Below are 19658 nucleotides of genomic sequence, written 5' to 3'. Positions count from 1 at the left end.
AGTTCATGGTTATTCGAATTCCACTCACGGCTGGCAATATTTGAGTCGAAGAATTTTCTCGAATTTTCTCGAATTTTCCTTACCCCGGACCTTAAAAAATTGTAAAAAATTAAAAGTTCCTTCTTGGTAATAATATACCTCTTTTTCTATTGATCTGCTCACGTAGATCACGAAAGTTTTTATTTGAGTAGTCTGCGACGAATAGTTCAGGAGATATAACGATTTTTGTAGAGAGATTGAATTTTTACGGTTTTTTTCAAAAATTTCGAATTCAAATTTCTCCTAAACTATGGGGACTACGAAAAATCGGTAAGCAGAGTTGGTATTGGCAGTTCATGGTTATTCGAATTCCACTCACGGCTGGCAATATTTGAGTCGAAGAATTTTCTCGAATTTTCCTTACCCCGGACCTTAAAAAATTGTAAAAAATTAAAAGTTCCTTCTTGGTAATAATATACCTCTTTTTCTATTGATCTGCTCACGTAGATCACGAAAGTTTTTATTTGAGTAGTCTGCGACGAATAGTTCAGGAGATATAACGATTTTTGTAGAGAGATTGAATTTTTACGGTTTTTTCCAAAAATTTCGAATTCAAATTTCTCCTAAACTATGGGGACTACGAAAAATCGGTAAGCAGAGTTGGTATTGGCAGTTCATGGTTATTCGAATTCCACTCACGGCTGGCAATATTTGAGTCGAAGAATTTTCTCGAATTTTCTCGAATTTTCCTTACCCCGGACCTTAAAAAATTGTAAAAAATTAAAAGTTCCTTCTTGGTAATAATATACCTCTTTTTCTATTGATCTGTTCACGTAGATCACGAAAGTTTTTATTTGAGTAGTCTGCGACGAATAGTTCAGGAGATATAACGATTTTTGTAGAGAGATTGAATTTTTACGGTTTTTTCCAAAAATTTCGAATTCATATTTCTCCTAAACTATGGGGACTACGAAAAATCGGTAAGCAGAGTTGGTATTGGCAGTTCATGGTTATTCGAATTCCACTCACGGCTGGCAATATTTGAGTCGAAGAATTTTCTAGAATTTTCTCGAATTTTCCTTACCCCGGACCTTAAAAAATTGTAAAAAATTAAAAGTTCCTTCTTGGTAATAATATACCTCTTTTTCTATTGATCTGTTCACGTAGATCACGAAAGTTTTTATTTGAGTGGTCTGCGACGAATAGTTTAGGAGATATAACGATTTTTGTAGAGAGATTGAATTTTCACGGTTTTTTCCAAAAATTTCGAATTCAAATTTCTCCTAAACTATGGGGACTACGGAAAATCGGTAAGCAGAGTTGGTATTGGCAGTTCATGGTTATTCGAATTCCACTCACGGCTGGCAATATTTGAGTCGAAGAATTTTCTAGAATTTTCTCGAATTTTCCTTACCCCGGACCTTAAAAAATTGTAAAAAATTAAAAGTTCCTTCTTGGTAATAATATACCTCTTTTTCTATTGATCTGCTCACGTAGATCACGAAAGTTTTTATTTGAGTAGTCTGCGACGAATAGTTTAGGAGATATAACGATTTTTGTAGAAAGATTGAATTTTCACGGTTTTTTCCAAAAATTTCGAATTCAAATTTCTCCTAAACTATGGGGACTACGGAAAATCGGTAAGCAGAGTTGGTATTGGCAGTTCATGGTTACTCGAATTCCACTCACGCCCGATAATATTTGAGTCGAAGAATTTTCTCGAATTTTCTCGAATTTTCCTTACCCTGGACCTTAAAAAATTGTAAAAAATTAAAAGTTCCTTCTTGGTAATAATATACCCCTTTTTCTATTGATCTGCTCACGTAGATCACGAAAGTTTTTATTTGAGTAGTCTGCGACGAATAGTTTAGGAGATATAACGATTTTTGTAGAGAGATTGAATTTTCACGGTTTTTTCCAAAAATTTCGAATTCAAATTTCTCATAAACTATGGGGACTACGAAAAATCGGTAAGCAGAGTTGGTATTGGCAGTTCATGGTTATTCGAATTCCACTCACGACTGGCAATATTTGAGTCGAAGAATTTTCTCGAATTTTCTCGAATTTTCCTTACCCCGGACCTTAAAAAATTGTAAAAAATTAAAAGTTCCTTCTTGGTAATAATATACCTCTTTTTCTATTGATCTGTTCACGTAGATCACGAAAGTTTTTATTTGAGGGGTCTGCGACGAATAGTTCAGGAGATATAACGATTTTTGTAGAGAGATTGAATTTTTACGGTTTTTTCCAAAAATTTCGAATTCAAATTTCTCCTAAACTATGGGGACTACGAAAAATCGGTAAGCAGAGTTGGTATTGGCAGTTCATGGTTATTCGAATTCCACTCACGGCTGGCAATATTTGAGTCGAAGAATTTTCTCGAATTTTCTCGAATTCTCCTTACCCCGGACCTTAAAAAATTGTAAAAAATTAAAAGTTCCTTCTTGGTAATAATATACCCCTTTTTCTATTGATCTGTTCACGTAGATCACGAAAGTTTTTATTTGAGTGGTCTGCGACGAATAGTTTAGGAGATATAACGATTTTTGTAGAGAGATTGAATTTTCACGGTTTTTTCCAAAAATTTCGAATTCAAATTTCTCCTAAACTATGGGGACTACGAAAAATCGGTAAGCAGAGTTGGTATTGGCAGTTCATGGTTATTCGAATTCCACTCACGGCTGGCAATATTTGAGTAGAAGAATTTTCTCGAATTTTCCTTACCCCGGACCTCAAAAAATTGTAAAAAATTAAAAGTTCCTTCTTGGTAATAATATACCTCTTTTTCTATTGATCTGTTCACGTAGATCACGAAAGTTTTTATTTGAGTGGTCTGCGACGAATAGTTTAGGAGATATAACGATTTTTGTAGAGAGATTGAATTTTCACGGTTTTTTCCAAAAATTTCGAATTCAAATTTCTCCTAAACTATGGGGACTACGAAAAATCGGTAAGCAGAGTTGGTATTGGCAGTTCATGGTTATTCGAATTCCACTCACGGCTGGCAATATTTGAGTCGAAGAATTTTCTAGAATTTTCTCGAATTTTCCTTACCCCGGACCTTAAAAAATTGTAAAAAATTAAAAGTTCCTTCTTGGCAATAATATACCTTTTTTTCTATTGATCTGTTCACGTAGATCACGAAAGTTTTAATTTGAGGGGTCTGCGACGAATAGTTTAGGAGATATAACGATTTTTGTAGAGAGATTGAATTTTTACGGTTTTTTCCAAAAATTTCGAATTCAAATTTCTCCTAAACTATGGGGACTACGAAAAATCGGTAAGCAGAGTTGGTATTGGCAGTTCATGGTTATTCGAATTCCACTCACGGCTGGCAATATTTGAGTCGAAGAATTTTCTAGAATTTTCTCGAATTTTCCTTACCCCGGACCTTAAAAAATTGTAAAAAATTAAAAGTTCCTTCTTGGTAATAATATACCTCTTTTTCTATTGATCTGCTCACGTAGATCACGAAAGTTTTTATTTGAGTAGTCTGCGACGAATAGTTTAGGAGATATAACGATTTTTGTAGAGAGATTGAATTTTCACGGTTTTTTCCAAAAATTTCGAATTCAAATTTCTCCTAAACTATGGGGACTACGAAAAATCGGTAAACAGAGTTGGTATTGGCAGTTCATGGTTATTCGAATTCCACTCACGGCTGGCAATATTTGAGTCGAAGAATTTTCTAGAATTTTCTCGAATTTTCCTTACCCCGGACCTTAAAAAATTGTAAAAAATTGAAAGTTCCTTCTTGGTAATAATATACTTCTTTTTCTATTGATCTGTTCACGTAGATCACGAAAGTTTTTATTTGAGGGGTCTGCGACGAATAGTTTAGGAGATATAACGATTTTTGTAGAGAGATTGAATTTTCACGGTTTTTTCCAAAAATTTCGAATTCAAATTTCTCCTAAACTATGGGGACTACGGAAAATCGGTAAGCAGAGTTGGTATTGGCAGTTCATGGTTACTCGAATTCCACTCACGCCCGATAATATTTGAGTCGAAGAATTTTCTCGAATTTTCTCGAATTTTCCTTACCCCGGACCTCAAAAAATTGTAAAAAATCAAAAGTTCCTTCTTGGTAATAATATACCTCTTTTTCTATTGATCTGCTCACGTAGATCACGAAAGTTTTTATTTGAGTAGTCTGCGACGAATAGTTTAGGAGATATAACGATTTTTGTAGAGAGATTGAATTTTCACGGTTTTTTCCAAAAATTTCGAATTCAAATTTCTCCTAAACTATGGGGACTACGGAAAATCGGTAAGCAGAGTTGGTATTGGCAGTTCATGGTTACTCGAATTCCACTCACGCCCGATAATATTTGAGTCGAAGAATTTTCTCGAATTTTCTCGAATTTTCCTCACCCCGGACCTTAAAAAATTGTAAAAAATTAAAAGTTCCTTCTTGGTAATTATATACCACTTTTTCTATTGATCTGCTCACGTAGATCACGAAAGTTTTTATTTGAGTAGTCTGCGACGAATAGTTTAGGAGATATAACGATTTTTGTAGAGAGATTGAATTTTCACGGTTTTTTCCAAAAATTTCGAATTCAAATTTCTCATAAACTATGGGGACTACGAAAAATCGGTAAGCAGAGTTGGTATTGGCAGTTCATGGTTATTCGAATTCCACTCACGGCTGGCAATATTTGAGTCGAAGAATTTTCTCGAATTTTCCTTACCCCGGACCTTAAAAAATTGTAAAAAATTAAAAGTTCCTTCTTGGTAATAATATACCTCTTTTTCTATTGATCTGTTCACGTAGATCACGAAAGTTTTTATTTGAGGGGTCTGCGACGAATAGTTCAGGAGATATAACGATTTTTGTAGAGAGATTGAATTTTTACGGTTTTTTCCAAAAATTTCGAAATGAAATTTCTCCTAAACTATGGGGACTACGAAAAATCGGTAAGCAGAGTTGGTATTGGCAGTTCATGGTTATTCGAATTCCACTCACGGCTGGCAATATTTGAGTCGAAGAATTTTCTCGAATTTTCTCGAATTTTCCTTACCCCGGACCTTAAAAAATTGTAAAAAATTAAAAGTTCCTTCTTGGTAATAATATACCTCTTTTTCTATTGATCTGCTCACGTAGATCACGAAAGTTTTTATTTGAGTAGTCTGCGACGAATAGTTTAGGAGATATAACGATTTTTGTAGAGAGATTGAATTTTCACGGTTTTTTCCAAAAATTTCGAATTCAAATTTCTCCTAAACTATGGGGACTACGGAAAATCGGTAAGCAGAGTTGGTATTGGCAGTTCATGGTTACTCGAATTCCACTCACGCCCGATAATATTTGAGTCGAAGAATTTTCTCGAATTTTCCTTACCCCGGACCTTAAAAAATTGTAAAAAATTAAAAGTTCCTTCTTGGTAATGATATACCTCTTTTTTTATTGATCTGCTCACGTAGATCACGAAAGTTTTTATTTGAGTGGTCTGCGACGAATAGTTTAGGAGATATAACGATTTTTGTAGAGAGATTGAATTTTTACGGTTTTTTCCAAAAATTTCGAATTCAAATTTCTCCTAAACTATGGGGACTACGGAAAATCGGTAAGCAGAGTTGGTATTGGCAGTTCATGGTTACTCGAATTCCACTCACGCCCGATAATATTCGAGTCGAAGAATTTTCTCGAATTTTCCTTACCCCGGACCTTAAAAAATTGTAAAAAATTAAAAGTTCCTTCTTGGCAATAATATACCTTTTTTTCTATTGATCTGTTCACGTAGATCACGAAAGTTTTAATTTGAGGGGTCTGCGTCGAATAGTTTAGGAGATATAACGATTTTTGTAGAGAGATTGAATTTTTACGGTTTTTTCCAAAAATTTCGAATTCAAATTTCTCCTAAACTATGGGGACTACGAAAAATCGGTAAGCAGAGTTGGTATTGGCAGTTCATGGTTATTCGAATTCCACTCACGGCTGGCAATATTTGAGTCGAAGAATTTTCCTTACCCCGGACCTTAAAAAATGGTAAAAAATTAAAAGTTCCTTCTTGGTAATAATATACCTCTTTTTCTATTGATCTGTTCACGTAGATCACGAAAGTTTTTATTTGAGTGGTCTGCGACGAATAGTTTAGGAGATATAACGACTTTTGTAGAGAGATTGAATTTTCACGGTTTTTTCCAAAAATTTCGAATTCAAATTTCTCCTAAACTATGGGGACTACGAAAAATCGTAAGCAGAGTTGGTATGGACAGTTCATGGTTATTCGACATCCACTCACGCCTGATAATATTTGAGTCGAAGAATTTTCTCGAATTTTCTCGAATTTTCCTTACCCCGGACCTTAAAAAATTGTAAAAAATTAAAAGTTCCTTCTTGGCAATAATATACCTTTTTTTCTATTGATCTGTTCACGTAGATCACGAAGGTTTTTATTCGAGGGGTCTGCGACGAATAGTTCAGGAGATATAACGATTTTTGTAGAGAGATTGAATTTTTACGGTTTTTTCCAAAAATTTCGAATTCAAATTTCTCCTAAACTATGGGGACTACGAAAAATCGGTAAGCAGAGTTGGTATTGGCAGTTCATGATTATTCGAATTCCACTCACGGCTGGCAATATTTGAGTCGAAGAATTTTCTCGAATTTTCCTTACCCCGGACCTTAAAAAATTGTAAAAAATTAAAAGTTCCTTCTTGGTAATAATATACCTCTTTTTCTATTGATCTGTTCACGTAGATCACGAAAGTTTTTATTTGAGTGGTCTGCGACGAATAGTTTAGGAGATATAACGATTTTTGTAGAGAGATTGAATTTTCACGGTTTTTTCCAAAAATTTCGAATTCAAATTTCTCCTAAACTATGGGGACTACGGAAAATCGGTAAGCAGAGTTGGTATTGGCAGTTCATGGTTACTCGAATTCCACTCACGCCCGATAATATTTGAGTCGAAGAATTTTCTCGAATTTTCTCGAATTTTCCTTACCCCGGACCTTAAAAAATTGTAAAAAATTAAAAGTTCCTTCTTGGCAATAATATACCTTTTTTTCTATTGATCTGTTCACGTAGATCACGAAAGTTTTAATTTGAGGGGTCTGCGACGAATAGTTTAGGAGATATAACGATTTTTGTAGAGAGATTGAATTTTTACGGTTTTTTCCAAAAATTTCGAATTCAAATTTCTCCTAAACTATGGGGACTACGAAAAATCGGTAAGCAGAGTTGGTATTGGCAGTTCATGGTTATTCGAATTCCACTCACGGCTGGCAATATTTGAGTCGAAGAATTTTCTAGAATTTTCTCGAATTTTCCTTACCTCGGACCTTAAAAAATTGTAAAAAATTAAAAGTTCCTTCTTGGTAATAATATACCTCTTTTTCTATTGATCTGTTCACGTAGATCACGAAAGTTTTTATTTGAGTGGTCTGCGACGAATAGTTTAGGAGATATAACGATTTTTGTAGAGAGATTGAATTTTCACGGTTTTTTCCAAAAATTTCGAATTCAAATTTCTCCTAAACTATGGGGACAACGGAAAATCGGTAAGCAGAGTTGGTATTGGCAGTTCATGGTTATTCGAATTCCACTCACGCCTGATAATATTTGAGTCGAAGAATTTTCTCGAATTTTCTCGAATTTTCCTTACCCCGGACCTTGAAAAATTGTAAAAAATTAAAAGTTCCTTCTTGGCAATAATATACCTTTTTTTCTATTGATCTGTTCACGTAGATCACGAAAGTTTTTATTTGAGGGGTCTGCGACGAATAGTTTAGGAGATATAACGATTTTTGTAGAGAGATTGAATTTTTACGGTTTTTTCCAAAAATTTCGAATTCAAATTTCTCCTTAACTATGGGGACTACGTAAAATTGGTAAGCAGAGTTGGTATTGGCAGTTCATGGTTATTCGAATTCCACTCACGGCTGACAATATTTGAGTCGAAGAATTTTCTCGAATTTTCTCGAATTTTCCTTACCCCGGACCTCAAAAAATTGTAAAAAATTAAAAGTTCCTTCTTGGCAATAATATACCTTTTTTTCTATTGATCTGTTCACGTAGATCACGAAAGTTTTTATTTGAGGGGTCTGCGACGAATAGTTCAGGAGATATAACGATTTTTGTAGAGAGATTGAATTTTTACGGTTTTTTCCAAAAATTTCGAATTCAAATTTCTCCTAAACTATGGGGACTACGAAAAATCGGTAAGCAGAGTTGGTATTGGCAGTTGATGGTTATTCGAATTCCACTCACAGCTGGCAATATTTGAGTCGAAGAATTTTCTCGAATTTTCTCGAATTTTCCTTACCCCGGACATTAAAAAATTGTAAAAAATTAAAAGTTCCTTCTTGGCAATAATATACCTTTTTTTCTTTTGATCTGTTCACGTAGATCACGAAAGTTTTTATTTGAGGGGTCTGCGACGAATAGTTTAGGAGATATATAACGATTTTTGTAGAGAGATTGAATTTTTACGGTTTCTTCCAAAAATTTCGAATTCAAATTTCTCCTAAACTATGGGGACTACGAAAAATCGGTAAGCAGAGTTGGTATTGGCAGTTCATGGTTATTCGAATTCCACTCACGGCTGGCAATATTTGAGTCGAAGAATTTTCTCGAATTTTCCTCACCCCGGACCTTAAAAAATTGTAAAAAATTAAAAGTTCCTTCTTGGTAATAATATACCTCTTTTTCTATCACGTAGATCACGAAAGTTTTTATTTGAGTGGTCTGCGACGAAAAGTTTAGGAGGTATAACGATTTTTGTAGAGAGATTGAATTTTCACGGTTTTTTCCAAAAATTTCGAATTCAAATTTCTCCTAAACTATGGGGACTACGGAAAATCGGTAAGCAGAGTTGGTATTGGCAGTTCATGGTTATTCGAATTCCACTCACGCCTGATAATATTTGAGTCGAAGAATTTTCTCGAATTTTCTCGAATTTTCCTTACCCCGGACCTTGAAAAATTGTAAAAAATCAAAAGTTCCTTCTTGGCAATAATATACCTTTTTTTCTATTGATCTGTTCACGTAGATCACGAAAGATTTTATTTGAGGGGTCTGCGACGAATAGTTTAGGAGATATAACGATTTTTGTAGAGAGATTGAATTTTTACGGTTTTTTCCAAAAATTTCGAATTCAAATTTCTCCTAAACTATGGGGACTACGAGAAATCGGTAAGCAGAGTTGGTATTGGCAGTTCATGGTTATTCGAATTCCATTCACGCCTGACAATATTTGAGTCGAAGAATTTTCTCGAATTTTCCTTACCCCGGACCTTGAAAAATTGTAAAAAATTAAAAGTTCCTTCTTGGTAATAATATTCCCCTTTTTCTATGGATCTGTTCACGTAGATCACGAAAGTTTTTATTTGAGGGGTCTGCGACGAATAGTTTAGGAGATATAACGATTTTTGTAGAGAGATTGAATTTTTACGGTTTTTTCCAAAAATTTCGAATTCAAATTTCTCCTAAACTATGGGGACTACGAAAAATCGGTAAGCAGAGTTGGTATTGGCAGTTCATGGTTATTCGAATTCCACTCACGGCTGGCAATATTTGAGTCGAAGAATTTTCTCGAATTTTCTCGAATTTTCCTTACCCCGGACCTTAAAAAATTGTAAAAAATTAAAAGTTCCTTCTTGGCAATAATATACCTTTTTTTCTATTGATCTGTTCACGTAGATCACGAAAGTTTTTATTTGAGGGGTCTGCGACGAATAGTTTAGGAGATATATAACGATTTTTGTAGAGAGATTGAATTTTTACGGTTTCTTCCAAAACTTTCGAATTCAAATTTCTCCTAAACTATGGGGACTACGAAAAATCGGTAAGCAGAGTTGGTATTGGCAGTTCATGGTTATTCGAATTCCACTCACGGCTGGCAATATTTGAGTCGAAGAATTTTCTCGAATTTTCTCGAATTTTCCTCACCCCGGACCTTAAAAAATTGTAAAAAATTAAAAGTTCCTTCTTGGTAATAATATACCTTTTTTTCTATTGATCTGTTCACGTAGATCACGAAAGATTTTATTTGAGGGGTCTGCGACGAATAGTTTAGGAGATATAACGATTTTTGTAGAGAGATTGAATTTTTACGGTTTTTTCCAAAAATTTCGAATTCAAATTTCTCCTAAACTATGGGGACTACGAAAAATCGGTAAGCAGAGTTGGTATTGGCAGTTCATGGTTATTCGAATTCCATTCACGCCTGACAATATTTGAGTCGAAGAATTTTCTCGAATTTTCCTTACCCCGGACCTTGAAAAATTGTAAAAAATTAAAAGTTCCTTCTTGGTAATAATATTCCTCTTTTTCTATGGATCTGTTCACGTAGATCACGAAAGTTTTTATTTGAGGGGTCTGCGACGAATAGTTTAGGAGATATAACGATTTTTGTAGAGAGATTGAATTTTTACGGTTTTTTCCAAAAATTTCGAATTCAAATTTCTCCTAAACTATGGGGACTACGAAAAATCGGTAAGCAGAGTTGGTATTGGCAGTTCATGGTTATTCGAATTCCATTCACGCCTGACAATATTTGAGTCGAAGAATTTTCTCGAATTTTCCTTACCCCGGACCTTAAAAAATTGTAAAAAATTAAAAGTTCCTTCTTGGTAATAATATACCTCTTTTTCTATGGATCTGTTCACGTAGATCACGAAAGTTTTTATTTGAGGGGTCTGCGACGAATAGTTTAGGAGATATAACGATTTTTGTAGAGAGATTGAATTTTTACGGTTTTTTCCAAAAATTTCGAATTCAAATTTCTCCTAAACTATGGGGACTACGTAAAATTGGTAAGCAGAGTTGGTATTGGCAGTTCATGGTTATTCGAATTCCACTCACGGCTGACAATATTTGAGTCGAAGAATTTTCTCGAATTTTCTCGAATTTTCCTTACCCCGGACCTTAAAAAATTGTAAAAAATTAAAAGTTCCTTCTTGGTAATAATATTCCTCTTTTTCTATGGATCTGTTCACGTAGATCACGAAAGTTTTTATTTGAGGGGTCTGCGACGAATAGTTTAGGAGATATAACGATTTTTGTAGAGAGATTGAATTTTTACGGTTTTTTCCAAAAATTTCGAATTCAAATTTCTCCTAAACTATGGGGACTACGAAAAATCGGTAAGCAGAGTTGGTATTGGCAGTTCATGGTTATTCGAATTCCACTCACGCCCGATAATATTTGAGTCGAAGAATTTTCTCGAATTTTCTCGAATTTTCCTTACCCTGGACCTTGAAAAATTGTAAAAAATTAAAAGTTCCTTCTTGGCAATAATATACCTTTTTTTCTATTGATCTGTTCACGTAGATCACGAAAGTTTTTATTTGAGGGGTCTGCGACGAATAGTTTAGGAGATATAACGATTTTTGTAGAGAGATTGAATTTTTACGGTTTTTTCCAAAAATTTCGAATTCAAATTTCTCCTAAACTATGGGGACTACGAAAAATCGGTAAGCAGAGTTGGTATTGGCAGTTCATGGTTATTCGAATTCCACTCACGGCTGGCAATATTTGAGTCGAAGAATTTTCTCGAATTTTCTCGAATTTTCCTTACCCCGGACCTTAAAAAATTGTTAAAAATTGAAAGTTCCTTCTTGGTGATAATATACCTTTTATTCTATTGATCTGTTCACGTAGATCACGAAAGTTGATCTGAGGCCTAGTTGAAATGACATCGTTAGCGCCTCTGCTAATTTTTTTGCTGGTTGTGTTCATCAAAAACTGAGGGATCTTTCGTTCCAAATGTACATAGGAACTGATTTTTGTTATAAAACTCAGTGTCGCTTCGGAGGATGATTTAATTCGGGCCTTGAAAAACTATCGTGCAAGCACATCGCTGGACCTGGTGAAGTACCCATTTTTGTTGTCAAAGATTGTATTGGTGTCGTGGCCCTATTGTTAAACCATATCAACAATCTATCTGTCGCATCAGGCTTGTATCCTTCGATATGGTAGCTATCCAAAATCATACCAGTGCTGAAGAAGAGGGAAATGATATAAGAAACTATTTCCATATTGTCTAGTTTCCCCAAAATATTCTAGATACTCGTACTCTTATAGTCTTATACACTTCCACTCCTTCTGCAATAAAATGCCAAATAACGCAGAATCTACACTCACCAACCTAGCATGCTTTATCGAAGATGTCTTCGTATAATTTTAGACAGGTTTATGTTGTTTACAATGACTTTCATAAAGCATTTGCTGAGTAGATCATAAAATACTGACCAATAAATTCAATTGTGAGTTTTTTGATTCTGTAATTGCGCATATTTGAACAATAGACGTTGTTATTTGGAGGTTGAAAGATGTGGATCATTCAATTATTGCGCTAAATCGGAGATCCCACAGGGATCGAATATGGGTCCCATGTTGTTTCTCCTGTTTGTGATTGATATCATGTATGGGGAGGATATTTCTTTTTTGTTATTCGCAGATGATTCTAATATCTGTATTTGCGGATTGTAATAGATTGCAGGAAGGAATTCACATACTTTTAGAATTGAAATGACAATAAATTATATTTGAATATTTCTGTTGTGTCATACACGAGGAGGGGAATCTCGAATTCCATTGTTATAATGTGAGCTGGGTAGCATTATCACGTGTGACGGAAATTAGAGACCTTGGAGTTTTTGCTATCGTCTTTACGTTTGTGACTCACATCAATCCACTATTTTCCTAAGTGGCTAAAACATGGATTCATTGCTCCTCATGATAGACTACTTAGAGACTTATAGGTACACACTGATTATATTGTTCAATAGTTTGATAAGGAGTAGACGTGGAGATCTATTTATGGTTGTCATAATAAAAGGCTGGAATCTGTCCGGAGGATATTTTTCACATGTTTATTTTGGAGGCGGGATGGCATTTATCCACCTGAGGGTTGAAAAGTTGCCAGTGTGCGGTTATCCTTAGAATGTTGATTCAGATATGAAGCTCATATCTTTTCAGTATATGTAAACGCTAAGAAACGAGTAGAAACCCAATGTCCATTCGGTTCACCGCATACTATCAGGATTCTGTCAACAACGAATGGAAGGACTCACATAAACGGTTCGTTCTATTATTATTTTCCTTTCCCATATAAACTAATATAGCTTACGTAAGCTTTGATTTTTTTTAAATAATTGTAAGATTTAATATTTAATGATCGAAATGTAGGGGTGAAATAGCAAGCTTTTGGAGGGTGAAATTCTAATTTCAAATGAATTAATGTAATAGAAAGCGAAAGAAAAACATAAAATGAAGAAAATCAATAAGGCCATATTGAGTAGTGCAGATTGAAGTCCTGTTCATCGGTTTTTGTTAACCCAATACAATCACAATCATGAACTTAGATTCTACAGACAAAATACAAATAGGAAAATGAAAACTATGATTGCTAATATTAACAATACAAATAGGCTTTTTTTCATCTTCATTCCAGATTAAACAGAACCGGGAATCATTTTTTGGCCATTTTTTTATTTCTTTCTAACTGTTTCGAAGATTTTGGAGACGATACAACTTTGGTGTTATTTTTGTTAGTAAATAATAATATGGCCTGCATCTAGGCCATATTTATTGTCTTTTATATGAGAGAATAATTATTTTGCATTTAATAAATATGCAGTGATTAAATGTGATCATATCCTTAAAATGCAAAAAAAAAATGTTTTATCAAGGCACAATAATGAGATTTTACCCATCCTAGGATGTGGTTGGTGAATTTGCATTCAGTGATTAAGTGTGGAAATCTCCTCACTTTCTTACAAAAAGTATTTCTAGGGAAAAAATAAGCCGTTTTATTCTGAAGGTTCTGAAGTGTATTTACCTTAGATGCGGGAAGCGCAGCTTGCCTAATAAATTAAGAAAAGATCAAAGTGCTGGATCAGTTCAGTGGAAGAGCGGTTATTTACTAACTAAAGGAGTATTTTCTTCGTAAGAGAAAGAACAGTATGCATGGCCCGTCACATATAGGAGGACTTGGTTGGTTCAACTTGATGATTGAAAATTAGTGGAGTTTTACTTACGTATAATGAAAAATTATATACCATTTCTTTCGTTGGTTTGCTTTCAGGAGCCAGGATGGCACACAAATGAAAAAAAATTGATTAACTTCCAATTTTAGGTAATAAAAAGTATAAATTTTTATTTATAACGGATAGAAATATCAGAACTGTGGCCTGTTACTAATTTAATGCACCTTTCATTTGGAAGTAGTTTTTTCTTTGAAATAGCCATAGGAAATTTTCGGATTGAATCCAGTCTAGAATATTTCTACGCCTAGATTTATTCTCCTGATACCAATCGGCAAAAAAGCTCTACATTTTAGTGGAAACAGATCTAACGATTTCGAACTGACGTCTGATCTCTCTTGATTGGTTCAAGTACTCGTTTATTTATCTACCCTATATCTGTTGCTTTTCACATTTTCAAGCTGTTCTCTATTTATAGAGTTAATGGAGCATGCTAGCTCAGTCTCCAGCTGAAAACAAGAGTTTTAGTTCTCGAGGATTTCACTTCTTGTGACCTTTGACCTTAGATTTTATTATTCGCGGAGACCCTATGTATCTCCCGGACACCTTTCAACTATATGTTGATTTTGAGACAACTTTAGGGATGCCAGAATTCAAGTTTATAGGAGTTTATAGCTGGCTATCTCATAATAGAATTAGAATAGTTTTCTAATGGGAAGAAAGTCCGGTGCGGTACGGTCCGGTAAAATGGCCACCAAGGAGCCCATACCTCACGTCTTCGGATTTTTGTCTGGAACACATTGAGAGAAGAAGTATATCAAATTTGCGTTCAGCCTCAAGAGGATCTGATCAAGGAATGAAAGTGTGTTTTGCAGTAATGCGTCAGAAACGTTTTGAACTTCGCAGTGTTGTAGATTCAATACAAAAACGATTATGAAATGTATTGAACGGTCGACATTTTTATAATAGTTGTCCATTTTCATCACATTATATTAATAAAATCTGTGTTATTGAAATTCAGTTTATTTTATTTGAATTTTGTTTGAATTATTTTGATTTTACAGAATAATTTTCGATTCCCAAGAGAATTTCTTTAATATTCACTCATAGTGCCACAAAAAAGAGCAAATTTTGGTTTAACAAGTTACTCACTAAACGGCCATAATCCATTTTTGACTCGATTTTTGATATAATATAATAAAACCTATTTGTACTTAATGGACTTTTTAGTTAATATTAACTCTACATGTTTCGCCTTGTTAGGGCATCTTCAGGAGCTCTACAAAAAGTAAAAAGAAATGGACATGTGATCTCCTTGCAAGAACAAAATGGGGACTTACTTGTCAAAATATACAGGTATCAAGTATCATATAGTTTCCGTCTTTTTACAATATCAAGGGGATTGAACAAAATTTCCCCGGCTTAATTTTAATTCCAACAGAATAAACTCTTTCTCCACTACAACAATCATAAACTGTATCGACAGCGTCATACATCTGACATAATTGACAATTCTCAGAATAACAAACAATGACATGACATCTGACATATGCAACGTCAACGTTCCGAATAACAATATACAAAACGAATATTATATCAGACTCTCGAATTGATTGTTGAGGTGGGATTCCACTTGTGTATTAAGGCATTTATTAGGACATTATTTTAAATTTTTTGCAATTTCATAGATTTCCATCAAGTCAAGCAGGTTACCTCTATCTAAGCTTTGTAGAAGTTCTACATTTTCATCCTCATCAAATTCATGGTTGTTAATTTTGGGATGTTTTCCAAAGGAACTTTTGTCGTTGTAGTTCCTTATATGTTCAGATACCCTTGTGCCTAGGGCTCTAAAAGTTTTACCTATGTAAAACTTAGCACACGTCTTACAGTTAAGTTTGTACACACCGTTCTTTTCCAATATTGGGGTCACATCCTTACAATTCAGCAAATAGTTGTAAGGGCAGTTCTTGGCCTTGAACACTATGTCTATGTTGTGTCCTCTAAATATCTTCGCAATGGGATAACGCCAGGAGATCACATGTCCATTTGTTTTTACTTTTTGTAGAGCTCCTGAAGATGCCCTAACAAGGCGAGACATGTAGAGTTAATATTAAATAAAAAGTCCATCAAGTACAAATAGATTTTATTATATTATAAATTTTGGTTTGTTATTTCAAATATTCGTTGTTATCTTGTTAGCCACGATATCAAAAAGCATCTAGCACAAAAGTTGATATGTCATTTGAAAGCACATTAAGATTGTACGCACACTAAATTTTGATCTTTCAGATTCGAACTCAAACGATACAAGCTTGCTCTGGATGCATACCGAGAAGCCGAACGGATCTTAGTAACCCCAGACTGGAAAGTGTTTCAAAAAATAGGTAGGTTTTGAATTATTTTTCAGACAACATTAAAACCTTCCATTGAAATGATATTCAGTCAGATTTACGAAGTGAAATGATATAATGCAACTTCCTCCTATTTTTCATTCATCATTCAGATCAGTAAATTAGGAAGATTAAGGTACTGAGTTTGTTTTTAGCGGAGATTCTTTTGATCACAGAAGAGGTTGAAACAGCGAAGGACTATGTGAGGAAAGCTGTGGAGTATGGAAGAAATGAGAGTTCTTACGCTCTCCTTGTTAAAATTCTGAAAGAAGAAGGCGATGTTAAATCTGCTCTCGCTGTTTGTAGATCAGCAATCGAGTAAGTAGAATCACTTACTTTATGAGCACACACAAAACTATTGTATTTTTGTCCACCCTATAACAGTTGGAATCAACATGTGATCCATTTTTGGAATCAGCTCAGCTAGAGTAATCGAAAAATTGAGACCAAATGGTGGTGTTCCATTTGAAAAAAATGACGGTGACGTCAATACTCGAAAGTAATTTACCCTGTATATTGGATTATCATTTTAAAATAAGGTAAATTAAAATAAAAAATCGACGTTTTTCAGGATTATTTCTCAAAATGATCTGTCTAGGTGAAAATGAATTTGTTCCATACTTCACGGACAGAGTGTATATTATGGTTACATTTTATTATTATATGTTTGCACTCTGTACTCTCCTGCCACGGATTTATTTATTATCTGTCAAATTTGAGCTACAGAAAATTGTTCTTCCAACCTAAATTTTCCGATGGAAAAATTACTTAACGATATTTATGGAAATATTCCAATGATATCAATAAATTAGAGAAATTAAGTATATCTAATACTCCAACAGAGGCTCATTCTAACTCTAACACTCGTTCATTCAAAAACTGGTGGCTCATTTTCGAATTTTGGACTTGTGGAAGAATATCAATGCCTTCTGTAGTTCTGTAGTTGAATTATAATAGTATAGTACATACCTTATAAGAGTTGTGACTTGTGAGAAGCATATTACGCACGACTGAAAAGAGTAATTCTAGAATTTTAATTTTAATTTTTGAATTGCTTCACAACTGTATTGTGTACTATAGCTTCTTTTTCTACGACCGCATTCATTCAAATAAAAACTTGATAAATCCAAAAATTGTTTGCAAATCACAACAAAATTACGAAACGTCAACAAGGTATCGGCTACTAGGGCTGTTATTCGTTTCCTTAGCAACTATTGATGGTTTTATCCTATTGGTTATTCGCCGTACGATTTACTTTACAGATGCATCCGTATTGGTTGTTGATCGTACTATGTGTTTACGGTGTTAATCGCACAGTTTCACGTTGCACACTGCTTAAATAGATAATTACATAGTTGGCGAGTTGTACAAATTTTGTCATTTTCTGTAGGGGGAGTAGAAAAACTAATAAAATGTACTTTGTAATACACTTCGTGACTTATATTAGTAGTGTTTCATTTCGACAAACATAAGTGGGTCCAAGAATTTTAGCGATGTTTATTATTATTAAAAAACGAAAAGAATAGGGGTTACCCATAATTTCAAAATAAAGTGAAGTTCATAAACTATTATCAATAATGATGAAACCCGCACATAGTCTCTTAGTTAAAAATTTAGAGGCAATTCTGGCTTCGAATGAACAGGTCCAGTCGGTTTTTGAAGGAATTTACCTAATTTCCACCGACAGCACTATGTGGCAACCTATGCTATCTGTCGAAACTATTTTGTTAAGAACTTTTGACGCAGTGTGGTCTTGAACTTCTCGCCAGTTTGAAGGCATGGCCACGGAGTTGTGTCTGATCAGAGAGTACGATAAGTCAATATAAAATCACCTCTATCTCGTTGATCCCCAAAGGTTTGCAGATTCAGTAGTCCCAATGGGTGTGAAAGTCCTCCTATGCTGAGAGGAGCGCACCAGACCGGTCCAGCATATTCAATCAAAGAACGCACATAGCTGCAATAAAGTTTCCAACACGTTGCCAGGCAGCAACCCCCATATCCAAGTCATGTAGGTCATCTGTCTGGCCTTTCCTGTTAGTGTTGAATTCAATTGAAATAAAATATTTCAACAGAGCTTCATTTCTTCTTTAGAGTAAGATAGTCAATTCAAGAAAAGGAGTGGATGAACTATTCTAGGATTTATGATACCTACTTATTAGATTATAAAAACATAATAGATGAAAAAGTAACGTGAATTTTACACTATAATCTATTGTTTCCTTCTTTCTTATACAGAGGATCCACCGCGATGGTCTATTAGATGGCCCTCCTCTTTTTATACGTAGAATTGACTGAAATAAGAAAAAATATAGGTTCTAATTTGAAAATCTTGAGTTTTGATGAATTTGAATTGTCCAAATCCATGATCTTCTAATAAACACCCTGCACATTTTTGGTCCAAACTGCAAACAGTCTTATAATCCTACGTATTTGCAGAATCGAACATGAGAAAGGTTTGTGCGAAAAAAACCTTTTCTGGAGAAATATTCAAAAAAATGTGAGACCTTGTCACCACCATTTTCCATAAGAATCCCATTTACCCATGAACCGTTGAGTTTATACCCCAGGTGTGGCATATTGCTGAAATTGTCATAAAAAAATTCATCTAGTGATGCATTAATATACTGGGTGTGCCATTTAAAATAAGGAAGCAGTTGTCTGTTTTCGCTATAACCGAAAGTTGTAGAGATCTGATTTTAGGGAGAAAGATCATTGTCTGAAACCCCAACAAGCAAATTTTCAGCACAAAATTATGATTATTTTTTTATGAACGTCTGATAGGCCATCGCGTTGAATCACCATATATACCTATTATCCAATTCATCAAAAATACAAAAAATTAATCCAATGAATAAAAAAATGAAAAATAGGTAAATAATGGTGTTACGTCAGTGTATTAACATATTGAATTAATTTCAAGGCATTCCGAATAACTTGTTCGGCGGTTGCGGGTTCGAGTCCCGCTCGGGGAGTTACCTACTTTTTCAGAACTGAAAAATTGTCTGAATGCCGTGAAATTAATTTGGAATGTATGATGCTTCTTCAATTTAATCGCATTCAAATACATATTTATATCCAGTATGTTCAAATCGACAATAATATGAACAAGCGATTCATCACAGAACCAATTCGATCCCCCTTTAATTTCCAAAAAAAGAAAACAGGCCATAGTATAATTAGTTGTAAATTGCTACTACGATCCTTTCGAAATTCATATATCAATTTCAGCCCCCCATTAATTTCTCTAGCCTGAAAAATCGAAGACAAGATATAAAGGATGCCATGCTAAGCAAGTTCCTCAACTATTTCAATTATTTTCTCCTTACAATACCACAAGATGAAAAGTGAATG

At 34.3% G+C, this 19658-nt stretch overlaps 1 protein-coding gene across 1 annotated transcript in view; it reads left to right on the top strand.

Annotated features, from left to right (window-relative positions):
• Positions 1-19658, top strand: part of LOC123670722 (Bardet-Biedl syndrome 4 protein) — a 356940-nt gene that overhangs the window by 291929 nt on the left and 45353 nt on the right. Inside the window, exons 4-5 of the mRNA XM_045604252.1 lie at positions 16207-16301; positions 16463-16625. Of these exons, the coding sequence (XP_045460208.1) occupies positions 16207-16301; positions 16463-16625 (258 nt within the window). The remainder of the gene's footprint in view (positions 1-16206; positions 16302-16462; positions 16626-19658) is intronic.

This window comes from Harmonia axyridis, chromosome 1, assembly GCF_914767665.1.
Source record: "Harmonia axyridis chromosome 1, icHarAxyr1.1, whole genome shotgun sequence".
NCBI classification, from domain to species: Eukaryota; Metazoa; Arthropoda; class Insecta; order Coleoptera; family Coccinellidae; genus Harmonia; species Harmonia axyridis.
The sequence above is the reverse complement of the archived record's forward strand: the minus strand, read 5'-3'. Positions and strand labels throughout refer to the sequence as shown.